This window comes from Salmo salar, chromosome 26 (genome assembly GCF_965601325.2).
Source record: "Salmo salar chromosome 26, fSalSal1, whole genome shotgun sequence".
Lineage (NCBI taxonomy): Eukaryota > Metazoa > Chordata > Actinopteri > Salmoniformes > Salmonidae > Salmo > Salmo salar.
This window is the reverse complement of record NC_138316.1, coordinates 15,370,442-15,390,000: the sequence shown is the minus strand read 5'-3', so window position 1 is coordinate 15,390,000 and position 19,559 is coordinate 15,370,442. Positions and strand designations below refer to the sequence as shown.

General features: G+C 45.3%; 1 protein-coding gene across 8 annotated transcripts in view; it reads left to right on the top strand.

Annotated features, from left to right (window-relative positions):
- LOC106587162 (protein CBFA2T3-like) overlaps positions 1 to 15,197 on the top strand; it is a 59,950-nt gene extending 44,753 nt beyond the window's left edge. For 5 of the 8 annotated variants that reach the window (XM_082969434.1, XM_082969433.1, XM_082969441.1 and 2 more), the window contains exons 6-12: positions 1,129 to 1,406; positions 1,791 to 1,891; positions 3,326 to 3,560; positions 3,981 to 4,049; positions 4,824 to 4,877; positions 6,709 to 6,899; positions 9,352 to 15,197. In XM_082969434.1, the coding sequence (XP_082825560.1) occupies positions 1,129 to 1,406; positions 1,791 to 1,891; positions 3,326 to 3,560; positions 3,981 to 4,049; positions 4,824 to 4,877; positions 6,709 to 6,899; positions 9,352 to 9,702 (1,279 nt within the window). In that variant the 3' untranslated portion in view covers positions 9,703 to 15,197. The remainder of the gene's footprint in view (positions 1 to 1,128; positions 1,407 to 1,790; positions 1,892 to 3,325; positions 3,561 to 3,980; positions 4,050 to 4,823; positions 4,878 to 6,708; positions 6,900 to 9,351) is intronic. The other 3 variants (XM_082969436.1, XM_082969435.1, XM_082969437.1) reach the window with 2 other exon arrangements.
- Positions 15,198 to 19,559: the final 4,362 nt, after the last annotated feature.

Below are 19,559 nucleotides of genomic sequence, written 5' to 3'. Positions count from 1 at the left end.
GATTTGTGAGATATCGGTGGCGGGCTAGAGCACTGACAGAATGGCACAGCGGTCTAAGGCACTGCATCTCAGTGCAAGAGGCGTCACTACGGGCCCTGGTTCGAATCCAGGCTGTATCACATCCGGCCGTGATTGGGAGTCCCACAGGGCGGCGAACAATTGGCCCAGCGTCGTCCAGGTTTGGCCGGGGCAGGCCGTCATTGTAAATACGAATTTGTTCTTAACTGACTTGCCTAGTTAAATAAAGGTGAAATATAAACAAATACAAATGAAAATAGAGACAGACACCCCCCCCCCCTCACAGTCTCACCCCACGACCCAGAGCTTGCCAGAAGTGGAGAGGGGATTGGGGATGGAGTGTGGGAGAGGCTACATCACGTAAACAAAGAGGGGACAACTACCCATACACACACACACACAGACTGAGTAATATACACACACACGCACTCATAAACAAAAACACACTCGCATCCACATGGCGCTGAAATTCCTTTCATTTGCCTTTGATCCCTGGGATGATAGAGAGCGATTTACCTCCGAATGCCTGGCTGTTTCACCAAGCTAAACAGATTAATATCAACACCGGCGTTTAAACTGTCCAGATGGCTCCCAAAACAGGACCGTCACTGAACATCTGCCAAACACAGACTACTACGGCACCGTAGGTCTGTGGGAGAGGCTACACTTGCAATTTAAGAGAGTGAGTTGAGGGATATTAGGATTAAGAGTTTGGATCCCAGCTCGAGACACTGAACATACAGTGTATTTTTTACATATGGCGTACAGCTGTGCACACACTCTGGAGTAGATACTCTCTGAAGTGAACAGTGAGCATCTCAGTAGGGGGGATTCATGAAACACCGTCAAATTTACTGCTCATGTCTTCCAGTAACAACAACAGGTTAGCAGCCCAGTAAATCTACAATGTCTTAAGTTTACAGGTACATTTTGAATATAACAAATCTCATTCCTGTTCCCTTGTAACTCCCTCACTATGGCATATTAAAACAATCATTTTCCTCATGTTCTAGGAGATGTTAACAATTATAAAGTGAGTGAAGGTGTCTGATTGGTGGTGACACGTATAAAGGGATTGTAACCGTGTTGACCTGTGCTCTCTTCCTTCAGGACCAAAGACTCAGAGAGAGACGGGCACCACCCAGAGCACCTGGCCAAGCGGCCCTGCACCATCAGCCCCAGCCAGCGCTTCAGCCCCAGCACTGGCCTGCCAGCCCACCCGCCCCCCAACGGCCTGCCCACGCACCCCCCCAACGGCCTGTCTCACCCCAACCCCCCTGCCCCCCAACACTACCGGCTGGAGGACATGGCCCTGGCCCACCACTACCGCGACGCCTACCGCCACACAGCAGAGCACCGCGAGGCTCGGGACAGGCACCGGCAGACAGGTGAGAGAGGGAGGGAATGAGAGAGGGCGAGGGAGGAATGAGAGAGAGAGAGAGAGAGAAGAGAGAGAGAGAGAGAGAGAGAGAGAGAGAGAGAGAGAGAGAGAGCCTCATGGCATCTCTAAAGAACAATGAGAGGTTGTCACAGTTTGGTGTTAAATCCCCAAGGTAGTGCATCTATAAAAAGCCTATAGTGACACATGCTTGGATATGTCCCCCTAGGAATCCATATGCGTCTTCCCTCGGTTAGATCCGTAATGGTTCGCACTGTATAAGGAAGTGTTAGAGCCCTAATGTCCTGTATGTGGAGGAGACTGGAGCCAGAATGGCTCATATATGGTGATGGTGCCTAAGTGCTGAACGCAGGACTGTGTGTTTGTGTTGCAGCTGTGCATGGAGCACGCCAGGAGGAAGTGATCGATCACCGCCTGACAGATCGGGAGTGGGCCGAGGAGTGGAAGCACCTCGATAATGTACGTGTTGCTGGGGTAGGGCTCCCCGGTTTTATCCTAATATCTCCCTAATACCTCCCTAATATCTCCCTAATATCTCCCAAATATCTCCCATCCAACAGAGAAGTGTGTAGTAGATATCTTTCAACCTCTCAGTGCTGTAGATGATATGAAAGGAGGTGGGACGGGGGGAGACAGGATGCTGCTGACAGGTTTAAGAACCGAAACCTCAGCAGAGTTTGCATTTGATGACCAGCTGACCTTAAGGGGTCTGTAGAGGCTTGTGTCCGTGTCAGGAATGGACAGCCGAGGCCTCTCTGGCCAGCGTACAAAGACTGGAGCAAACACTCTGAGCTCCCCTTACCAAGGCTGGAACACTCACTCATACACACACGCATGCACGCCACGCACGCACGCGCACACACACACTCACAAACACACACACACACTCAGGCACTAAAAAGGGCCACAGATGGAGCGAGGGACCCAGTAGAGGACAGCTCCAGCTGGGGAGAGCAGCTGAGACAAGGGCTGCAGTCATGGAGCGAACCGGCCTGTGCTGGGCCTCTGCCAAATTAGAAACACTCTACTGAAATAAATATAGATAACAGAGAGAGGGAGAGAGAGAGAGAAGGAGGCGGAGAAAGAGAGAGAGAAGCAGGCGGAGAAAGAGAGAGAGATATATAGAAAGAGAGAATATGGAAGGAAGGGGGTGAAGGTAAAAAGCATTTTGCAGACCGGGGGTTGAAGGAGGCATAGGGCAAAGGCAGAAAGAGAAACAATGTTGAGAGAGAGAAAAGAGAGTTAGTGAAGAAAAATATAAAGAGTAAGGCAAGGGGAGGAGGTGTGGGTGAAAGGCTTTAGCAGACAGGGGCTTGGAGGAAGCACAGGGGTGGAATGAATTGGTTAGGCCTTTTCCATCAGTAGCACAGCTGTTACAGCCATTTTTACTTCACTGCTCTGTATAACCACTCAACCTCATTCACACACACACACACACACACACACACACACACACACACACACACACACACACACACACACTCAGCACCGCTGGCTCTCGCAGCTAAAATGGGGACAGGGTCACACACTCAGGAGTGCTCCTGAGAAAGTTTTGTGGCACCTAAACAGCAAAAAATGATTCTAGAGAGACTGGATTGCTCCCAAAATAATCACTCAAATTACCATCAATGAAAATGTTCTCATACAATTTCACATCTTGATAAAGGTTAGGCCTGATTGTGTTTTTTCATAGACTAATTTCAGAATGTACACTATACAGTACTTCCGATTGAGACCCTGATTGAACGGTAGACTTTTAGGTGCAGAGGCTCTGCCACTCTTTAGCACCACCGAGAGCAGCTGCCTGTTGTCAGAGTCTGAACTGTAGGAGAGTAAATCAGAGAGTAGAGCGGCGCTCTGATCATGTCTCCCCCTCCCTCCCTCCCTCCCTCCTCCTCCCCCCTGCAGCTGCTCAACTGCATCATGGACATGGTGGAGAAGACACGGCGGTCTCTCACGGTGCTGCGGCGTTGCCAGGAAGCCGACCGCGAGGAGATGAACCACTGGATCCGACGCTACAGCGACGTGGAAGATATGAAAAAAGGTGGGAGCAACGGCCAGCCGCGCCCTCCTCCTCCTCCTCTACCTCCTCACAACTCCTCCTCCAACACTCCTAACAACGTCGAGACACAGCAGCCCATAGGTACTTCCACTGCTGCAGACACCAGCACCACCAGGCCTCCAGCATGCAGGCTGTCACTCCTCTCTCTACACTGTCACTCAGTCACTCACTCTGTGTGTTCTGTCTGCTCTGAGGAAAGAGGAGAGCATGCTGGCATTGCATGGCCACAGAGACATTGGGCTGGGGGATGAAATGAAATGTTACAAAGCAAAATGAAGCTCAAGTTTGAGTGTGTTCGTGAGGTTGGGACACAGGGGGCTGAATCCTAGCTAGAGATCTATGCATGGGAGCTTGGATTTTTGGGTAAACCATGCACTGATGTTAGTGGGAAATCTGTGCAAAAAATATTGAGTTATTTCCAGTTAAGATTTGGCTCATAAAGTGTGTGTGTGTGGAGAGCGTGGTAGACTGACTGATGTTCTGGTCCGGATTGTGTTTCAGAGATTCATAGGGACTTCCTGCACAGACCTGCGTCTGGCTACCTACCTGAGGAGATCTGGAGGAAGGCTGGTGAGTAACCACACGTCCGTCCTTACTGAACTGTCTCTGTCCCAGTCCCGTCACACTCACCGCCACCGCCACTGCAGATAGCCCTGAAGAGGGCCCTGCCTCTCCTGTTGCCATAGTTACATAAGGACAGGGATGGGATGGGATTGGGCCTGTGACTGTGACTGTCATGTGTGTCATTAGGGTTAAGTACTTTACACCTTTAACCGCTATTAACGGCGACGGCAGTTCAGCTGCGGTGAAAATGCACTAACCAGCCTGGCGCTGTCCAGAGCAGCGGATGTAGCAGAGGTGGGGCCTGCAGCTTAACTGGGTCCTGCTGGAGAGAAGGAGGAGGAGGAGGAGGAGGAGGGATATCCTCTGTTTAGGAGTAGTAAAGCTTAGTTCATATAATACTGCTTTTCAATGTGACAGCTTTTAACTCATTGTTTTAAGTATAGCTGAACCAGTCAAATCAATTGCGTCCTAGTAACTGTTGACAATCTGGGACCAAGTCCCTTAGTCAGATTAATGACTGTCACCATCATCCGCAGAGCAGTCTGATTCCGTTATATGTAGCAGGGGTGGGTTCGCGTGTTGCAGTGCCTGGGCCTGATATAGCTAGCATATCCCAAGAGGAGTCTGGTATGACATAGCCTTGGTCCCACTGAGTACCAACACAATTATGATGCAGTTATATTCAAATACTGCGGGGAAAGATGCTGCTGTCTGTGAGGTAATGTGCTGCATTTTCACCAGCAGAAGAACTATTTTAATTTACAGTTGTTTTTCGTACAGGTGCTACAAGTATCCCGCTCTCCCCAGCACTGAAGCAACTCCAAAACAAGCAGGGTGAGTATGACAGCTCCCATCCCCCCCTAGTGTGTGTGTGTGTGTGTGTGTGTGTGTGTGTGTGTGTGTGTGTGTGTGTGTGTGTGTGTGTGTGTGTGTGTGTGTGTGTGTGTGCGCGCGCGTGCGTATGTGTGCGTGCGTGCGAGACCCCTCCAATGGTATTCACTACTGCACCACCTCTGTCCTATTAACACTGCTCCCTCAGCAAACAGCATAACTGCAGTCCATCTCTTTAATTAGAAAAAGACACGTATCCTCTGGTGTAGGTAGGGTTGAGAGACTATGCCGCCTTTGAAAAGCAAGATCTGAAGTGTGAAAAACATAAACCTGCCGGATCCCTCCGGAAAGAAAACGTAAATATTGCTGCCCCTCCGTGTTTTGCATTAAGTGCTAATTGTCCTAGCATCTGCTCTGCAGGCTCCTTGATAAGAATTAATTACATTTGGAAACTAATCTTAGTGATGCATGCATTAAGCCTGATAATTGAGCAGCGGAGGACTGTACCGATAGTTAGCAAAAGGCATGCACCTTTAAGAAGGGGAAAAAATGTAGAAATGAAATGGTGGATGAAGGTAGAGACGGGCAGGATGAAAAAAAGCAAGGGAAGAAGAGTATTCCGTTGAGAGGATCAACGGAATACAAACTACTTCTCTAGTTTCTGAGCAGAGACCGACTCGCGCGCGCACACACACACACACACACACACACACACACACACACACACACACACACACACACACATCCTCATATTCAGCACATACACACGGGACTAGCCGCCCAGCCCCCGTACCCCAGCTCAGCACAGCAGCCCCAGACAGCTGGACCAGACAGGGAGCAGAGGGAGAAATATGACAGTTATTTATGGCTCCTCTCCTTTACACCAACTGACTGGAAGAATCAGGGAGGGAGAATAGACCACGGTATGACTCTCACCTCTAGTCTGCCCAGAGGAGGCTGACCTGACTATGTCTGTGTGTAGAAGGGAGGGGAATCTAGTGATACAACTTCCCCTCGTTTTGGTTGTACAAGACACTAACTTATCCCATATACTGTGCCAGTTGACAGTTTGATATGATATTTTTCATGGCCATAAAATATCCATTTGGTGATTGAACATGAGGATTTAATTAGTTGTATTATGTGGGGCAGCTGTTTTCTCTCCGCAGAGTTCTGCAAGAGCTAAAACCAAATGAATCGCTGATGTTGTGTCATGTTCTCCTTGTAACATGAAGAAACTAATGAGAAGGATTGTGATTCCTTCCTCGCCGGATAACCACTGTCTTCGATTGAGAACCAGCCTTAGCTTCTATTTTGGACTCGTGCCTGTAAAGGAGTTCACACACCTGACTTTTCTAAAAACACTGCCTATTCACTCACATGAGTTGAGGGTAGGACCTCTACCACAGTTACCCCCTGTTAGCAAAGTTGTGCATAAATGATACGGAAGCCATTTTCACTCCTCAGTTCTAACGTCTGTTTCTTTGTTCATTCACTCAGATTTCTTTTCATCAAAAGCAGAGCGTCACAGAATACTGGGTTAATAAGCAAGTTTACGAACAAAGTTTGGAGACATCTGCTGTTGTCAGCGCTGGAAATGATTGTTACCAGACGTCTTTTAATTCATTATTAACAGGCTTCTTTTTCCCGACAGAATGTTTTAAATCTTGGATGATGTGCATCTGTTTGCCGAGATAAAACAAATGGAGCGCTTAGAGTGCCTCAATAAAGGATGACAGAGTAAGAGCGGTCATGGGGACTGACGCCTCTCTCTCTCTCTCTCTCTCTCTCTCTCTCTCTCTCTCTCTCTCTCTCTCTCTCTCTCTCCCCACAGAGGAGGCAGTGAACGAGGTGAAGAGGCAGGCCATGTCGGAGCTACAAAAGGCTGTGTCGGACGCTGAGAGGAAGGCCCATGAGATGATCTCCGCTGAGAGGTCCAAGATGGAGAGGGCGCTGGCCGAGGCCAGGAAACAGGCCTCCGAGGATGCACTGACCGTCATCAACCAGCAGGAGGACTCCAGCGAAGTGAGCATCACAGCCTTATCGCCCACACACAGACACACAAACACACACACACACACACCCACCCCCATGCCCCCACACTATCCTACACTCTTAAGTTTTCCAGACACTTAACATGCGTAGAGCTACATGCACGCAACGTGCACTATTTTGGTAACATGATACCTCACCAAGGTTTCCTTCTCATTTGTTGTGAAAGCAAAAGAAGAGTGTCTTGTCTTGTCTTCCCTTGCTAGCATGTTGTCTAAACACTGCAAGCTAGCTAGCCTTTTAGAAAATAGTTTTTAGAACTAAACCAAGATAGACCACAGCCTATCATTTCAAACGGAATCAAATGAGTCATAGTGGGCAGAGCCAAGCACGAGCTAGCGAGATCCTATTGGTGCGTTCTAGCATACATGTGGATATTTCCGTTAGGAAACGCCTACTCATGTGCAATAACTCAATTCGCCTTTGCACTCCTTCTAAACAACGCAATTATTTTAAACTTTGGCAAAGGGTAAAGTCTACAAAACTTAGTCCACTCTGTTCGTAACAGATTCTAGTTTTGGGAAAAGAAAAACTGTATTGAGATCAAATGTTTCATCGATGAGAAAATGTGCAGAATGTCGGCCAAAATCCATCTCGTTCCATCTTCTCCCACTGCCGGCCACTGAGCTTCCTCTCAATACCATATTTGTTAGTGAGTGGAAACGCCAAGCGGATGCTTCACGTTTATACATCCGGTGAAATATCTGTCTCGTTGTTCAATCTGTGCTTTTAGCTTCCCACATCACAATGTGAAATAATCCGATTTATAATTCATTAATAAGCCCTGGCAAATAGTTTTATACTTGCCTCTGTAACCTACAAAATTATCCCAATTTGATATACCGCTTCAATGTATTCACTCCCATATCAGCTAAAAATAGAATGTCATCATGTTTTGGTCGCAGAGAAAAAGCTCATATCTCTGAGCTGGTTATGACAATAGCCTGGAATCAATAGTTATTACTTCTAAACACAATACATTTTTTTGGGGTGGGGGGATTCTAATAAGGCTATAATGTTGTTTGGTTTATCGTTTGAACAGTCGCTGAGATTATACTAATTCATCAATGCAACTTCGATGCATAGCCTATAGATCAAATCAAGGAACCAAGCAAGCAAGTTTCGTTGCCAACTGCCCCCATGACTACGCAAGGAACGATACAATGCGTTACAATTTTCAAGTGCTACGGCAGTACGCAGAATGTCTGGAGGCACTACAAGGAGCCACCCCTTTTGTGATGAAAAACGACATTGCTACATTCCGCTACGCCCCATAAGGTCCGTCTCCGTAGAGTATAAATAGCCCTTATGAAAAATGTCCCCATTTTTGGAACCCTTTTTGGTACCAGTTAGGACCCTTTTGGTTCCCTTTAGAATGCAGAGGGTTCTACATGGAACCAAAAAGGGTTCTACCTGGAACCAAATACGGAACTCCTATGGGGACAACCGAAGAACCCTTTTGGAACCCTTTTTTCTAAGTGTACCCCATACCCCACACCCTGAGCCCTGTAACATACCACAGCACAGCAGCAGGCATAGAGAGATACACTCCTCACCCTACTGTCAGTAAACACAGGCACACCCTGCTGCACTGCATCACAAAGCACACCCACAATCAATCGTGTCACCTCAACCCACCAACCACCCGTTTTACATAACAAACTGTCACACAGCTAACCCATTTATTTTAGACCTCACAGTAACACTTCCTCAAAATAGACATGTCACACACCTGCTCTTCACATTACTTACTGTCACACACACTTCATAACATGTCCCCCCCCCCCCCCCCCCACCACCAACATTCGCATCTCAGCAACAGGTCATTCACCAGTTCTATACAATCCAGAGTCCTAGATACAATGTGTGTGTGTTGGAGCTACACAGACAGGTTCTGCACAGAGCAACAGATTTTCACAGTGCTTGGAGCAGTGTTTAACCTATCAGTTCTCTATCAAAATCCCATATTCTGCACAGCATGTGTATATCTTAAACAGGACACTGCCTGGTTGTGGTGTTACTGTGAGCCACAGCTGGCGGCACCTGGTCTGAGTCAACACCTTGTTTTCATTTCATTAGTAAAGATTGACTCCAGCCGCCTGTCTGAATAACAGCAGCCACAAGCGGATGGTTGGAGTAACAGTGTCAGGGCCAGCACAGCACAGGACAAGACAGGACAGGACAAGACAGGACAGGACAAGACAGGACAGGACAAGACAGGACACTCCACCTAGTGGTTTGGGACATTTGTAGCCCCAGACAATAAATGTGGGAATATGTTGCCCAGAACATGAAATAACTCACCTGTTGATAGCATGACAGTATTTGATAAGTGGTAACAATGATATTTGTATAATAATATAACAGGTTTACGACCAGAGATTTATTTTATCAACTCTATGCCTTCTTCCCACTGTCTCTCCAGAGCTGCTGGAACTGTGGACGCAAGGCCAGTGAGACGTGCAGCGGCTGCAACACAGCGCGCTACTGCGGCTCCTTCTGCCAGCACAAAGACTGGGAGAAGCACCACCACGTCTGTGGCCAGGGTCTGCAGGGCCTCCCCGGGGGCAGCAGTGTTCCTCTGGGCACCCCCTCCTCCAGCGCACCCCCTACACACTCAGAGAGCACCCCCCCTGGTCCACTCTCCCTGCCCGGCCAGACCAGCGGTGGTGGGGGAGGCAGTCTCTCCGGGAGTCCGAAGGAGGCTAGCTCCAGCAGTGCCTCACGCTCCACCACCCCAGCGACCCCTGCACTGCTGGACGCCACCTCTCGCTGACCTCGCCCTGCCACGCCCTGCCACGCCCAGTCACTCCCACTGATGCTACAGTCCAGCTGCCATCCATCCTAAATGAACAGAGGAATCTCCATCGATCGCACTGCACCCTTTCCTTCTTCTGTACGGCATCTGTAGGGGTCCTACCGTGAATACTGCATCGTTGACTACTTCTTAGCTACCTGTCGGCCTCGTTTTCTCAACTCCTCAACCTCCTCCCAAAAATCGTTCTGACTGTCTCTCAGCCGCACAGACTTTCTCTCTATCAAACTCGAAACTAGTCAAGGGGTCCACTGTTGTGTTTAGCATGGCTAGGGCTTAATTTACTGAATGCTCAAAATAAACCAATGCAGAAGCAGAACTTCCTCTCTATTACAAAAAAAACCCACACCAGACTTGGTTATTGAACTCTGATAATGTCTTGTGAAGATAAGCTTTGTTATATGCCAGACCAACACGTGGCCTCAGTAACATAAGCCCAGTCAATGCTGTGTATGTCGGGGGCTTGCATTGCATGAGACCCGTTATGGTACCACACTTATTGTGAAGAAGAGATATCTGAATTTAGCACTTGGAGAGGATTTCCCTTTAACGCAGCAGCAGTGGGATGACTCTTAACCCCCAGCATGTGCACTAACAGCCCAGACCTCTAAGAGATGGATAGATAGATGCGTCTATAGAACAGGCTCCTCTGTGTACTGGGCCATGGACATGTCCTGATTGAGGTCCCCTATCTAAGAAGCCAGACACCAGTCAGGAAACCCCTCTTCTGATGGAGGAGAGGGGATAAGATACACTCATGGTGCGATTTCTTTTTTCCTCAGAAACTCTTCCATAATACGGCTAATTATTTATCTAATGATTCATTTTTGGGCTTTAAGGAAGACAAAGAAAAGTCCAAATATTCTAAACAAATAATAATAAGAAAAATCATTTCAAAAAAGTGAACTACCTTGCTAGCGAGCCAAGAAAATGACACCGAACTCACCTCTCTGTACCGATGTGAACCCAAATGAATTCAAAGAAGGGAAAAACATGATCCAAACCTTTTTATTACACTGCCAAAGTTACTAAGAGACAAGGAGAAGCACTCATCTTGTAACCAAACGCAAGCAACTTCACCTCCTCAGCAGCAAAGCTCTGGGCGATTAAGGCTGTAGAGCAACAACAAGAGTCACACAAAAACTCTATCTTGAGTGTACTGTAGCTGGCCTCTGTCAGCCTGAAAATACCCACAGTGATCCACAGAGAGAGAAATCCAGAGCAAACATTTGAAACGCCTGCCACAAAAGACAAATGAAATGGAAGGACGAGCCACTGAATGTGACAGTGATTTATGTGAATGGCAACGGAATGGACAAAGAAGCAGCTACTTGGCCTCAAAAAGAAGATGAAAGGCATTGGAACTGCCAAAAAGAACCTCAAAAAAACGGATAACCTGTCCAAGCAAGCATTGTACAGTACGGATAAGACTTTTGTTCCTAATTATGTTTTTTAGCTCTATCAAGAGGATACATTTCAGTGAGTCGTACATTTTCACCCTCCTTTTCCAAAGCATGACAAACAGACTAACGAGCCTCATAAAGCGGTGTAGACTCAGTTCTCTTCTCTCTCTCTTTCTACCTCCCCCCCACTTTCCTGTATGTACCTCCCTGAAACTCTCTCGTTCCTCAGTCAACCCTACCCCCCCTTTGGACATAACCTCTGAGCAGATCTCTGGGAAGGGATAAAACCTGCTTGTAGATATTCCTTTCTTTGTTTCTCGATAAAAAAATTGTCTCCGTCTCTGGTGTCCACCTGTGCTGCCCTTGTGCGTTTTCAGAAAGAGGGACTCGTCTTCTTTTTAAGTTTGGACAAAACATTGAAGCAGGAGCAAAGACACTCTAGGAGAGAGAATCCCATGTTGTACTTATTGTTCAATTTGTTGTATCTTTATCAATGAAAAGAAAATCCTCTTGTAGAATATTTTATATTGCTCGCATTGTAAGACAGTGAGAGGACGGAGGTGCAATATGAAGAGAATTCAGCTACTGGGTGGAACCTCAGCAACTACCCATAGGGGGTCATATAATATAGATACATATAAATATATTTAAAATAACATCAGTAACTTAATGTGAATGTACATAGTATTTAAAGAGGTCCAAAAATGTGTTTGCCAAATAACAGAAACCTTTAAAGTAATGTACAATGTCCAGAATATGATTTCTTTCCAGTTCATTTTTTAATCAAAGGAATTTTCATTTCTCATAAATCCTTCTTTTCTACCAGATTAGCAAAGTCTGTTGAGTGTGTAATCTCAAAAAGATGTTATGAGGAGGGACGTTGGCAGCGATAGTGGTTCTCTTCTGGAGTCACAGTTCTTCTAGCTCCCCCTATGATTGATGGCAGCGTACTCCACTGACTCCCTTCAAGAGGAGCCAGCTATAGCTCTCATGACAGGCCCAAGAGGATGGTTTTAAAGAGGAGAAAGAGAGGCTTATCACACATTGATTCTAAAAGCGTCCTAGCGTGAGGCTAAATTACTCCACTACTCTGGATATTGGATTCAAAACTGCAACAACTTGTGCCCAAAAAGTTATCTGTATCTGTGTGAAACATTGCCATCCATTGGGCTGGATTGCCACTGCAGTGGGCCACACTGAAAACCCTGTGGGCTGCCCTCAAAACAAAGCCAACACACTGGTCTGGAAGTCTGAAGCTTAACCTAACCGTGATACTGCCCAATCCTTTCACTGGTTATTTTTTCTTACTCTGTCCATAGATTAGTTTGTGAAGATGCAGTCTGAGTCATTTTTCCTCGTGTAGCTTTAGGATCCTAGCAAGGCAAGAAGTACTCAGAAACTGGGAGAGTTGGAACAGATGTCTTCACAATCAGACTAACAAGGAGGAATGCCATCTCATACAGTAATGTCATCACAAGCTATAAGTTAAAACTTCATTAAGTTAGAATTACAAGCTCAAATGGCTTTCAAACATAGCATTAAATTGGGACTGTACCTGCCATGTTCAAATGATTGATATAATAATCCCTAACCAATTGGCCACATAACTCTAAAATGGATCAAGCTTTTGTGTTGTTTTATCTTCTACTGTTACAAGTATGGTCTGCCAGGCTCTTTCACATTTAAAACCTAGAGTGACATATGGACGCAGAAACGATTCGATGTCTATTAGCATTGACAGTGTGTTTCATTTATCACATATGTACATGATCTATTTTCCTATATGTCAGTATCAAAAAGTAATATATAAATCGTTCAAATGTGATAAGCTGCGAGGTACCCTGCATCTGCGTTGTATATGTGTGTCGTATGTTATTACCGATGTATTGAAATGACTTCAGCCCGTTTGTGTTTCTAAACCTCTTCAGCCCTCTGCTCTTTAACCCCCACCTGGACATCCCTCCTGTCTCCTGACCCACCACAAGCTACCTCCTGTGACGCTGCAGCACATGACTGGGAGAGGTCACCGAGCTTTGGGAGCAGGGCTGCGAGCAGACATGCAAACTCACACAAACATCAGAGCAAATAGGAAACAAACCCGAAAGATCTAATACAGATAACTTTACAATGTGTATATTTTCGCAGCTCAACTCTGTCAGTCAGAAATAGGGATCAAATGAGGAACACTCAGATGATTTGGATTCTAGACTCTCTACGTACACTACACTGTCCAGGGTTCGATATACAGAAATTCCTTCCATACCCCAGCTGAACGTTAAACCATTACATGCCATTTGTAGTCCAAAACAAATAAAAGCACAGACCAAAGTATTTCTGCACGGCAGTGGATTTTGAAATTGTGTAGAGAAAGACCAGAAATAAGGAGGCTTGAGGCCAACTATACCTGTTAACCAAAGTGTCTGAAATAAACACATGCTCAAAGCACAAGACAAAAACAAACAACCAACGCATCTGTGAAGGTGAAGATTTGTAGATTATTTATTCAAGCAATCAAAGCGCTTGTTTCTACATATCTAATGCCTCAGATAAGACTACAGAAACATCTCCGGAATGCGTAATGACTGCTTTGAGTTTTCTTCCTAAGCCTTGCTTACAGACGGAATAAATGCATGGTGTGTGTGTGTGTACTTGTTTTTCTCTTTTCACAGTTTCTCTGTACAAACTACTTGAACCTTCAGAGCTTTAATGAAACATCTCAGTCAGAATAATGGCAGAGAATTCTAAAGATGTAGCAGTGCACTGAGAGGGAAAGACAGAGTGAACTCACCCACCATATTATCCACGACATTACTGTAGGTTTTGATGACATTTCAATACACATTATCCTTTAATGCTCTCTGTGTGCTTTGCTTGTCTGCGAATCAACCCTGAAACACAATAACTCTTCGATTTGTCACAACTTGTGGCAAATACTATTTTTATTGACCAAAAAAAATGTGTGTTTGTAATATCTATCACACCATCTCTCTCTTTCTCTGCTGTCCCTTCTTTAGCCCAGAATTGGGGCAGATGTTCTTTGGGCAGGTCTATACAGGGGTTGATGCTGTTGGACATTTGGCCATGTAAGCTGTCACTGAAAGGACAGCTGAAGTAGAGTTAGCATGCCGAGTTCCTGTTCTGTGTGAATTCTCTTTTTTTATGACCAGACAAGGTCAACAAGGTTCCTAAAAGTGGTATGGGCTCTGAGGAAAGGATTTAGATTCTGGACATGGAATAATGGAAGACCAACTGTTTGTGGAGTGTTCTATTTCATTCATTTCCTCTGATGACTCATGTCATAATGGGGTATTAGGAGGACTGTTCCTGCCTCTGATGTAAAATCTACATAGCCTGGAGATCTCTGCCTCATATATAGATAAAGACTGTCATTCATTCACACATACAGACCACTTTCTTATCTCTTTAGGTTTTTATTACGGCATACATGAAGAGGGCAAATTCTGTGTTTTCGATGGCAAATACTAGCATGTTGGCATCAGCCTCTCCCTAACCATTTACCACCAATCTATCAATGGAGTTTCCTGGCTCATCTGATTTTAGTGATTGATTGCCCTGTGAAGCCCGCACTGATACAAAGCTGAGATGGCAAAAGTGGATACAGCTCTTGGTCTCCCCAAGCCATGGTAGGGATGAAAGTGTTTTGTTTTTGTTTTTTTTACATTATTACTTCAAGACAAACAAAGACTTGGTTTTATATGTGTAGGGAAGCATTATATACTGTATTGTGCAATACATTATTACAGAAAAAAAATGTTTCTGTAGGAAAGGTTGGCGCTTTGAAGAAAAATGTATTTTCCTCTTTAAGGGTCCTATTACCATTCTTTAGATGAAGTGAACTGTGCCAGAAGAATTTAATTCTGATTTTTATTTATTTATTGCATGCTTTCCTTCCCTTTTTGCTATTCCCCTTCTTTAACTGTGCGCTATGTTGGATGTGTGAAGCTGTAAACATTCTAATTCAGGTTATTGTCTGTGTTGAGCTATGTAACTGCGTAATTAAAAATGAAATGAAATATCAAACATATTTCCTGATTTTCTGAGTCAAAGATCCTTATTTCAACGTCATAATGAAATACTGCTGCACAGGTAAGTTGGAAAATCGTATTTTGGTGTAGTGGTATTCAAAGTCGGGGTTGCGACCAGGAACTGCATTGCGGTCAACAAAATGTAAATACACTGAACAAAAATATAAACGCAACATGTAAAGCGTTGGTCCCATGTTTTATGAGCTGAAATAAAAGATCCCAGAAATGTTCCTTACACACAAAAAGCTTATGTCTCTCAAATGTTGTGCAATTTTGTTTATATGCCTGTTAGTGAGCATTTCTCCTTTGCCAAGATAATCCATCCACCTGACAAGTGTGGCATATCAAGAAGCTGATTAAACAGCACACTCATTACACAGGTGCACCTTGTGCTGGGGATAATAAAAAGCCACTCTAATATGTGCAGTTTTGTCACACAAATCAAGGCAATAGATGACTCAAGTTTTGACAGAACATGCAATTGGAATGCAGGAATGTCCACCAAAGCTGTTGCCAGAGAATTGAATGTTCATTTCCCTACCATTTAGAGAATTTGTCAGTAAGTCCAACCGGCCTCAAAACTGCAGCCCAGGACCTTTACATCCGGCTTCTTCACCTGTGTGATCATCTGAGACCAGCCATGTGAACCTGCTGATGAGACTGGGTTTGCACAACCAAAGAATTTCTGGATAAACTGTCAGAAACTGTCTCAGGGAAGCTCATCTGTGTGCATATCATCCTCACCAAGGTCTGGACCTGACTGCAGTTCGGCGTCGTAACCGACTTCAGTGGGCAAATGCTCACCTTCGATGGCCACTGGCACACTGGAGAAGTGTGCTCTTCATGGATTAATCACGGTTTCAACTGTAACGGGCAGATGGCAGATGCCTCACAAGTCCTCAACTGGCAGCTTCATTAAATAGTACCCGCAAAACACCAGTCTCAACGTCAACAGTGAAGAGGCGACTCCGGGATGCTGGCCTTCTAGGCAGAGTTCCTCTGTCCAGTGTCTGTGTTCTTTTGCCCATCTTAATCTTTTCTATTTATTGGCCAGTCTGAGATATGGCTTTTCTTTGCAACTCTGCCTAGAAGGCCAGCATCCCGGAGTCGCCTCTTCACTGTTGACGATGAGACTGGTGTTTTGCGGGTACTATTTAATAAAGCTGCCAGTTGAGGACTTGTGAGACGTCTGTTTCTCAAACTAGACACTCTAATGTACTTGTCCTCTTGCTCAGTTGTGCACCGGGACCTCCCACTCCTCTTTCTATTCTGGTTAGAGCCAGTTTGTGCTGTTCTGTGAAGGGAGTAGTGAACAGCATTGTACGAGATCTTCTGTTTCTTGGCAATTTCTCGCATAGAAAAGCCTTCATTTCTCAGAACAAGAATAGACTGATGCGTTTCAGAAGAAAGGTCTTTGTTTCTAACAATTTTGAGCCTGTAATCGAACCCACAAATGCTGTTGCTCCAGATACTCAACTAGTCTAAAGAATGCCAGTTTTATTGCTATTTTAATCAGATCAACAGTTTTCAGCTGTGCTAATATAATTGGAAAATGGTTTTCTCATGATCAATTAGCCTTTTAAAATGATAAACTAAGATTAGCTAACACAACGTGCCATTGGAACACAGGAGTAATGGTTGCTGATAATGGGCATCTGCACGCTTATGTAGATATTCCATAAAAAAATCTGCCGTTTCGAGCTACAAAAGTCATATACAACATTAACAATGTCTACACTGTATTTCTGATCAATTTGATGTTATTTTAATGGACAAAAAAAAAGATTTTCTTTCAAAAACAAGGACATTTCTAAGTGACCCCAAACTTCTGAACAGTAGTGTATATACAGTACCAGTCAAAAGTTTGGACACACCTACTCATTCAAGGGTTTTTCTGAATTTTTTACTAATTTCTACATTGTAGAATTATAGTGAAGACATCAAAACTATGAAATAATACATATGGAATCATGTAGTAAGCAAAAAAGTGTTAAACAACTCAAAATATATTTTATATTTGAGGTTCTTCAAAGTAGCCACCCTTTGCCTTGACAGTTTGCACGCTCTTGGCATTCTCTCAACCAGCTTCATGAAGTTGTCACCTGGAATACATTTTAATTAACAAGTGCGCCTTGTTAAATGTTAATTTGTGGAATTTCTTTCCTTCTTAATGTGTTTGAGCCAATCAGTTGTGTTGTGACAAGGTAGGGGTGGTATACAGAAGACCAGGTCCATATTATGGCAAGAACTACTCAAATAAGAAAAGAGAAATGACAGCCCATCATTACTTTAAGACATGAAGGTCAGTCAATCTGGAACATTTCAAGAACTTTTAAAGTTTTTTCAAGTGCAGTCGCAAAAACCATGAAGCACTATGATGAAACTGGCTCTCATGAGGATCGCCACATGAAAGGAAGATGCAGAGTTATCTCTGCTGCAGAGGATAAGTTCATTAGAGTTATCAGCCTCAGAAATTGCAGCCCAAATAAATGCTTCACAGAGTTCATGTAACAGACACATCTCAACATCAACTGTTCAGAGGAGACTGTGTGAATCAGGCCTTCATGGTCAAATTGCTGCAAAGAAACCACTACTAAAGGACACCAATAATAAGAAAAGACTTGCTTGGGCCAAGAAACACAAGCAATGGACATTAGACCGGTGGAAATCTGTCCTTTGGTCTGATGAGTCGAAATTTGAGATTTTTGGTTCCAAGCGCCGTGTCTTTGTGAGATGCAGAGTAGGTGAACGGATGATCTCCGAATGTGTGGTTCCCACCCTGAAGCATGGAGGAAGAGGTGTGATGGTGTGGGGGTGCTTTGCTGGTGACACTGTCAGTGATTTATTTAGAATTCAAGGCACACTTAACCAGCAGGTCTACCACAGCATTCTGCAGCGATACGCCATCCCATTTGGTTGGCACTTAGTGGGACTATCATTTGTTTTTCAACAGGACAATGACCCAACACACCTCCTGGCTTTGTAAGGGCTATTTGACCAAAAAGGAGAGTGATGGAATGCTGCATCAGATGACCTGGCCTCCACAATCACCCGACCTCAACCCAATTGAGATGGTTTGGGATGAGTTGGACCGCAGAGAGAAGGAAAAGCAGCCAACAAGTGCTCAGCATATGTAAGGAACTCCTTCAAGACTATTGGAAAAGCATTCCTCGTGAAGCTGGTTGAGAGAATGCCAAGAGTGTGTAAAGCTGCCATGAAGGCAAAGGGTGGCTACTTTGAAGAATATTAAATATTAAATATACTGCTCAAAAGAAATAAAGGGTACACTTAAACAACACATCCTAGATCTGAATGAACTAAATAATCTTATTAAATACTTTTTTCTTTACATAGTTGAATGTGCTGACAACAAAATCACACAAAAATAATCAATGGAAATCCAATTTATCAACCCATGGAGGTCTGGATTTGGAGTCACACTCAAAATTAAAGTGGAAAACCACACTACAGCCTGATCCAACTTTGATGTAGTGTCCTTAAAACAAGTCAAAATGAGGCTCAGTAGTGTGTGTGGCCTCCACGTGCCTGTATGACCTCCCTACAACGCCTGGGCATGCTCCTGATGAGGTGGCGGATGGTCTCCTGAGGGATCTCCTCCCAGACCTGGACTAAAGCATCCACCAACTCCTGGACAGTCTGTGGTGCAACGTGGCGTTGGTGGATGGAGCGAGACATGATGTCCCAGATGTGCTCAATTGGATTCAGGTCTGGGGAACGGGCGGGCCAGTCCATAGCATCAATGCCTTCCTCTTGCAGGAACTGCTGACACACTCCAGCCACATGAGGTCTAGCATTGTCTTGCATTAGGAGGAACCCAGGGCCAACCGCACCAGCATATGGTCTCACAAGGGGTCTGAGGATCTCATCTCGGTACTTAATGGCAGTCAGGCTACCTCTGGCGAGCACATGGAGGGCTGTGCAGCCCCCCAAAGAAATGCCACCCCACACCATGACTGACCCACCGCCAAACCGGTCATGCTGGAGGATGTTGCAGGCAGCAGAACGTTCTCCACGGTGTCTCCAGACTCTATCACGTCTGTCACGTGCTCAGTGTGAACCTGCTTTCATCTGTGAAGAGCACAGGGCGCCAGTGGCGAATTTGCCAATCGTGGTGTTCTCTGGCAAATGCCAAACGTCCTGCACGGTGTTGGGCTGTAAGCACAACCCCCACCTGTGGACGTCGGGCCCTCATACCACCCTCATGGAGTCTGTTTCTGACCGTTTGAGCAGACACATGCACATTTGTGGCCAACTGGAGGTCATTTTGCAGGGCTCTGGCAGTGCTTCTCCTGCTCCTCCTTGCACAAAGGCGGAGGTAGCGGTCCTGCTGCTGGGTTGTTGCCCTCCT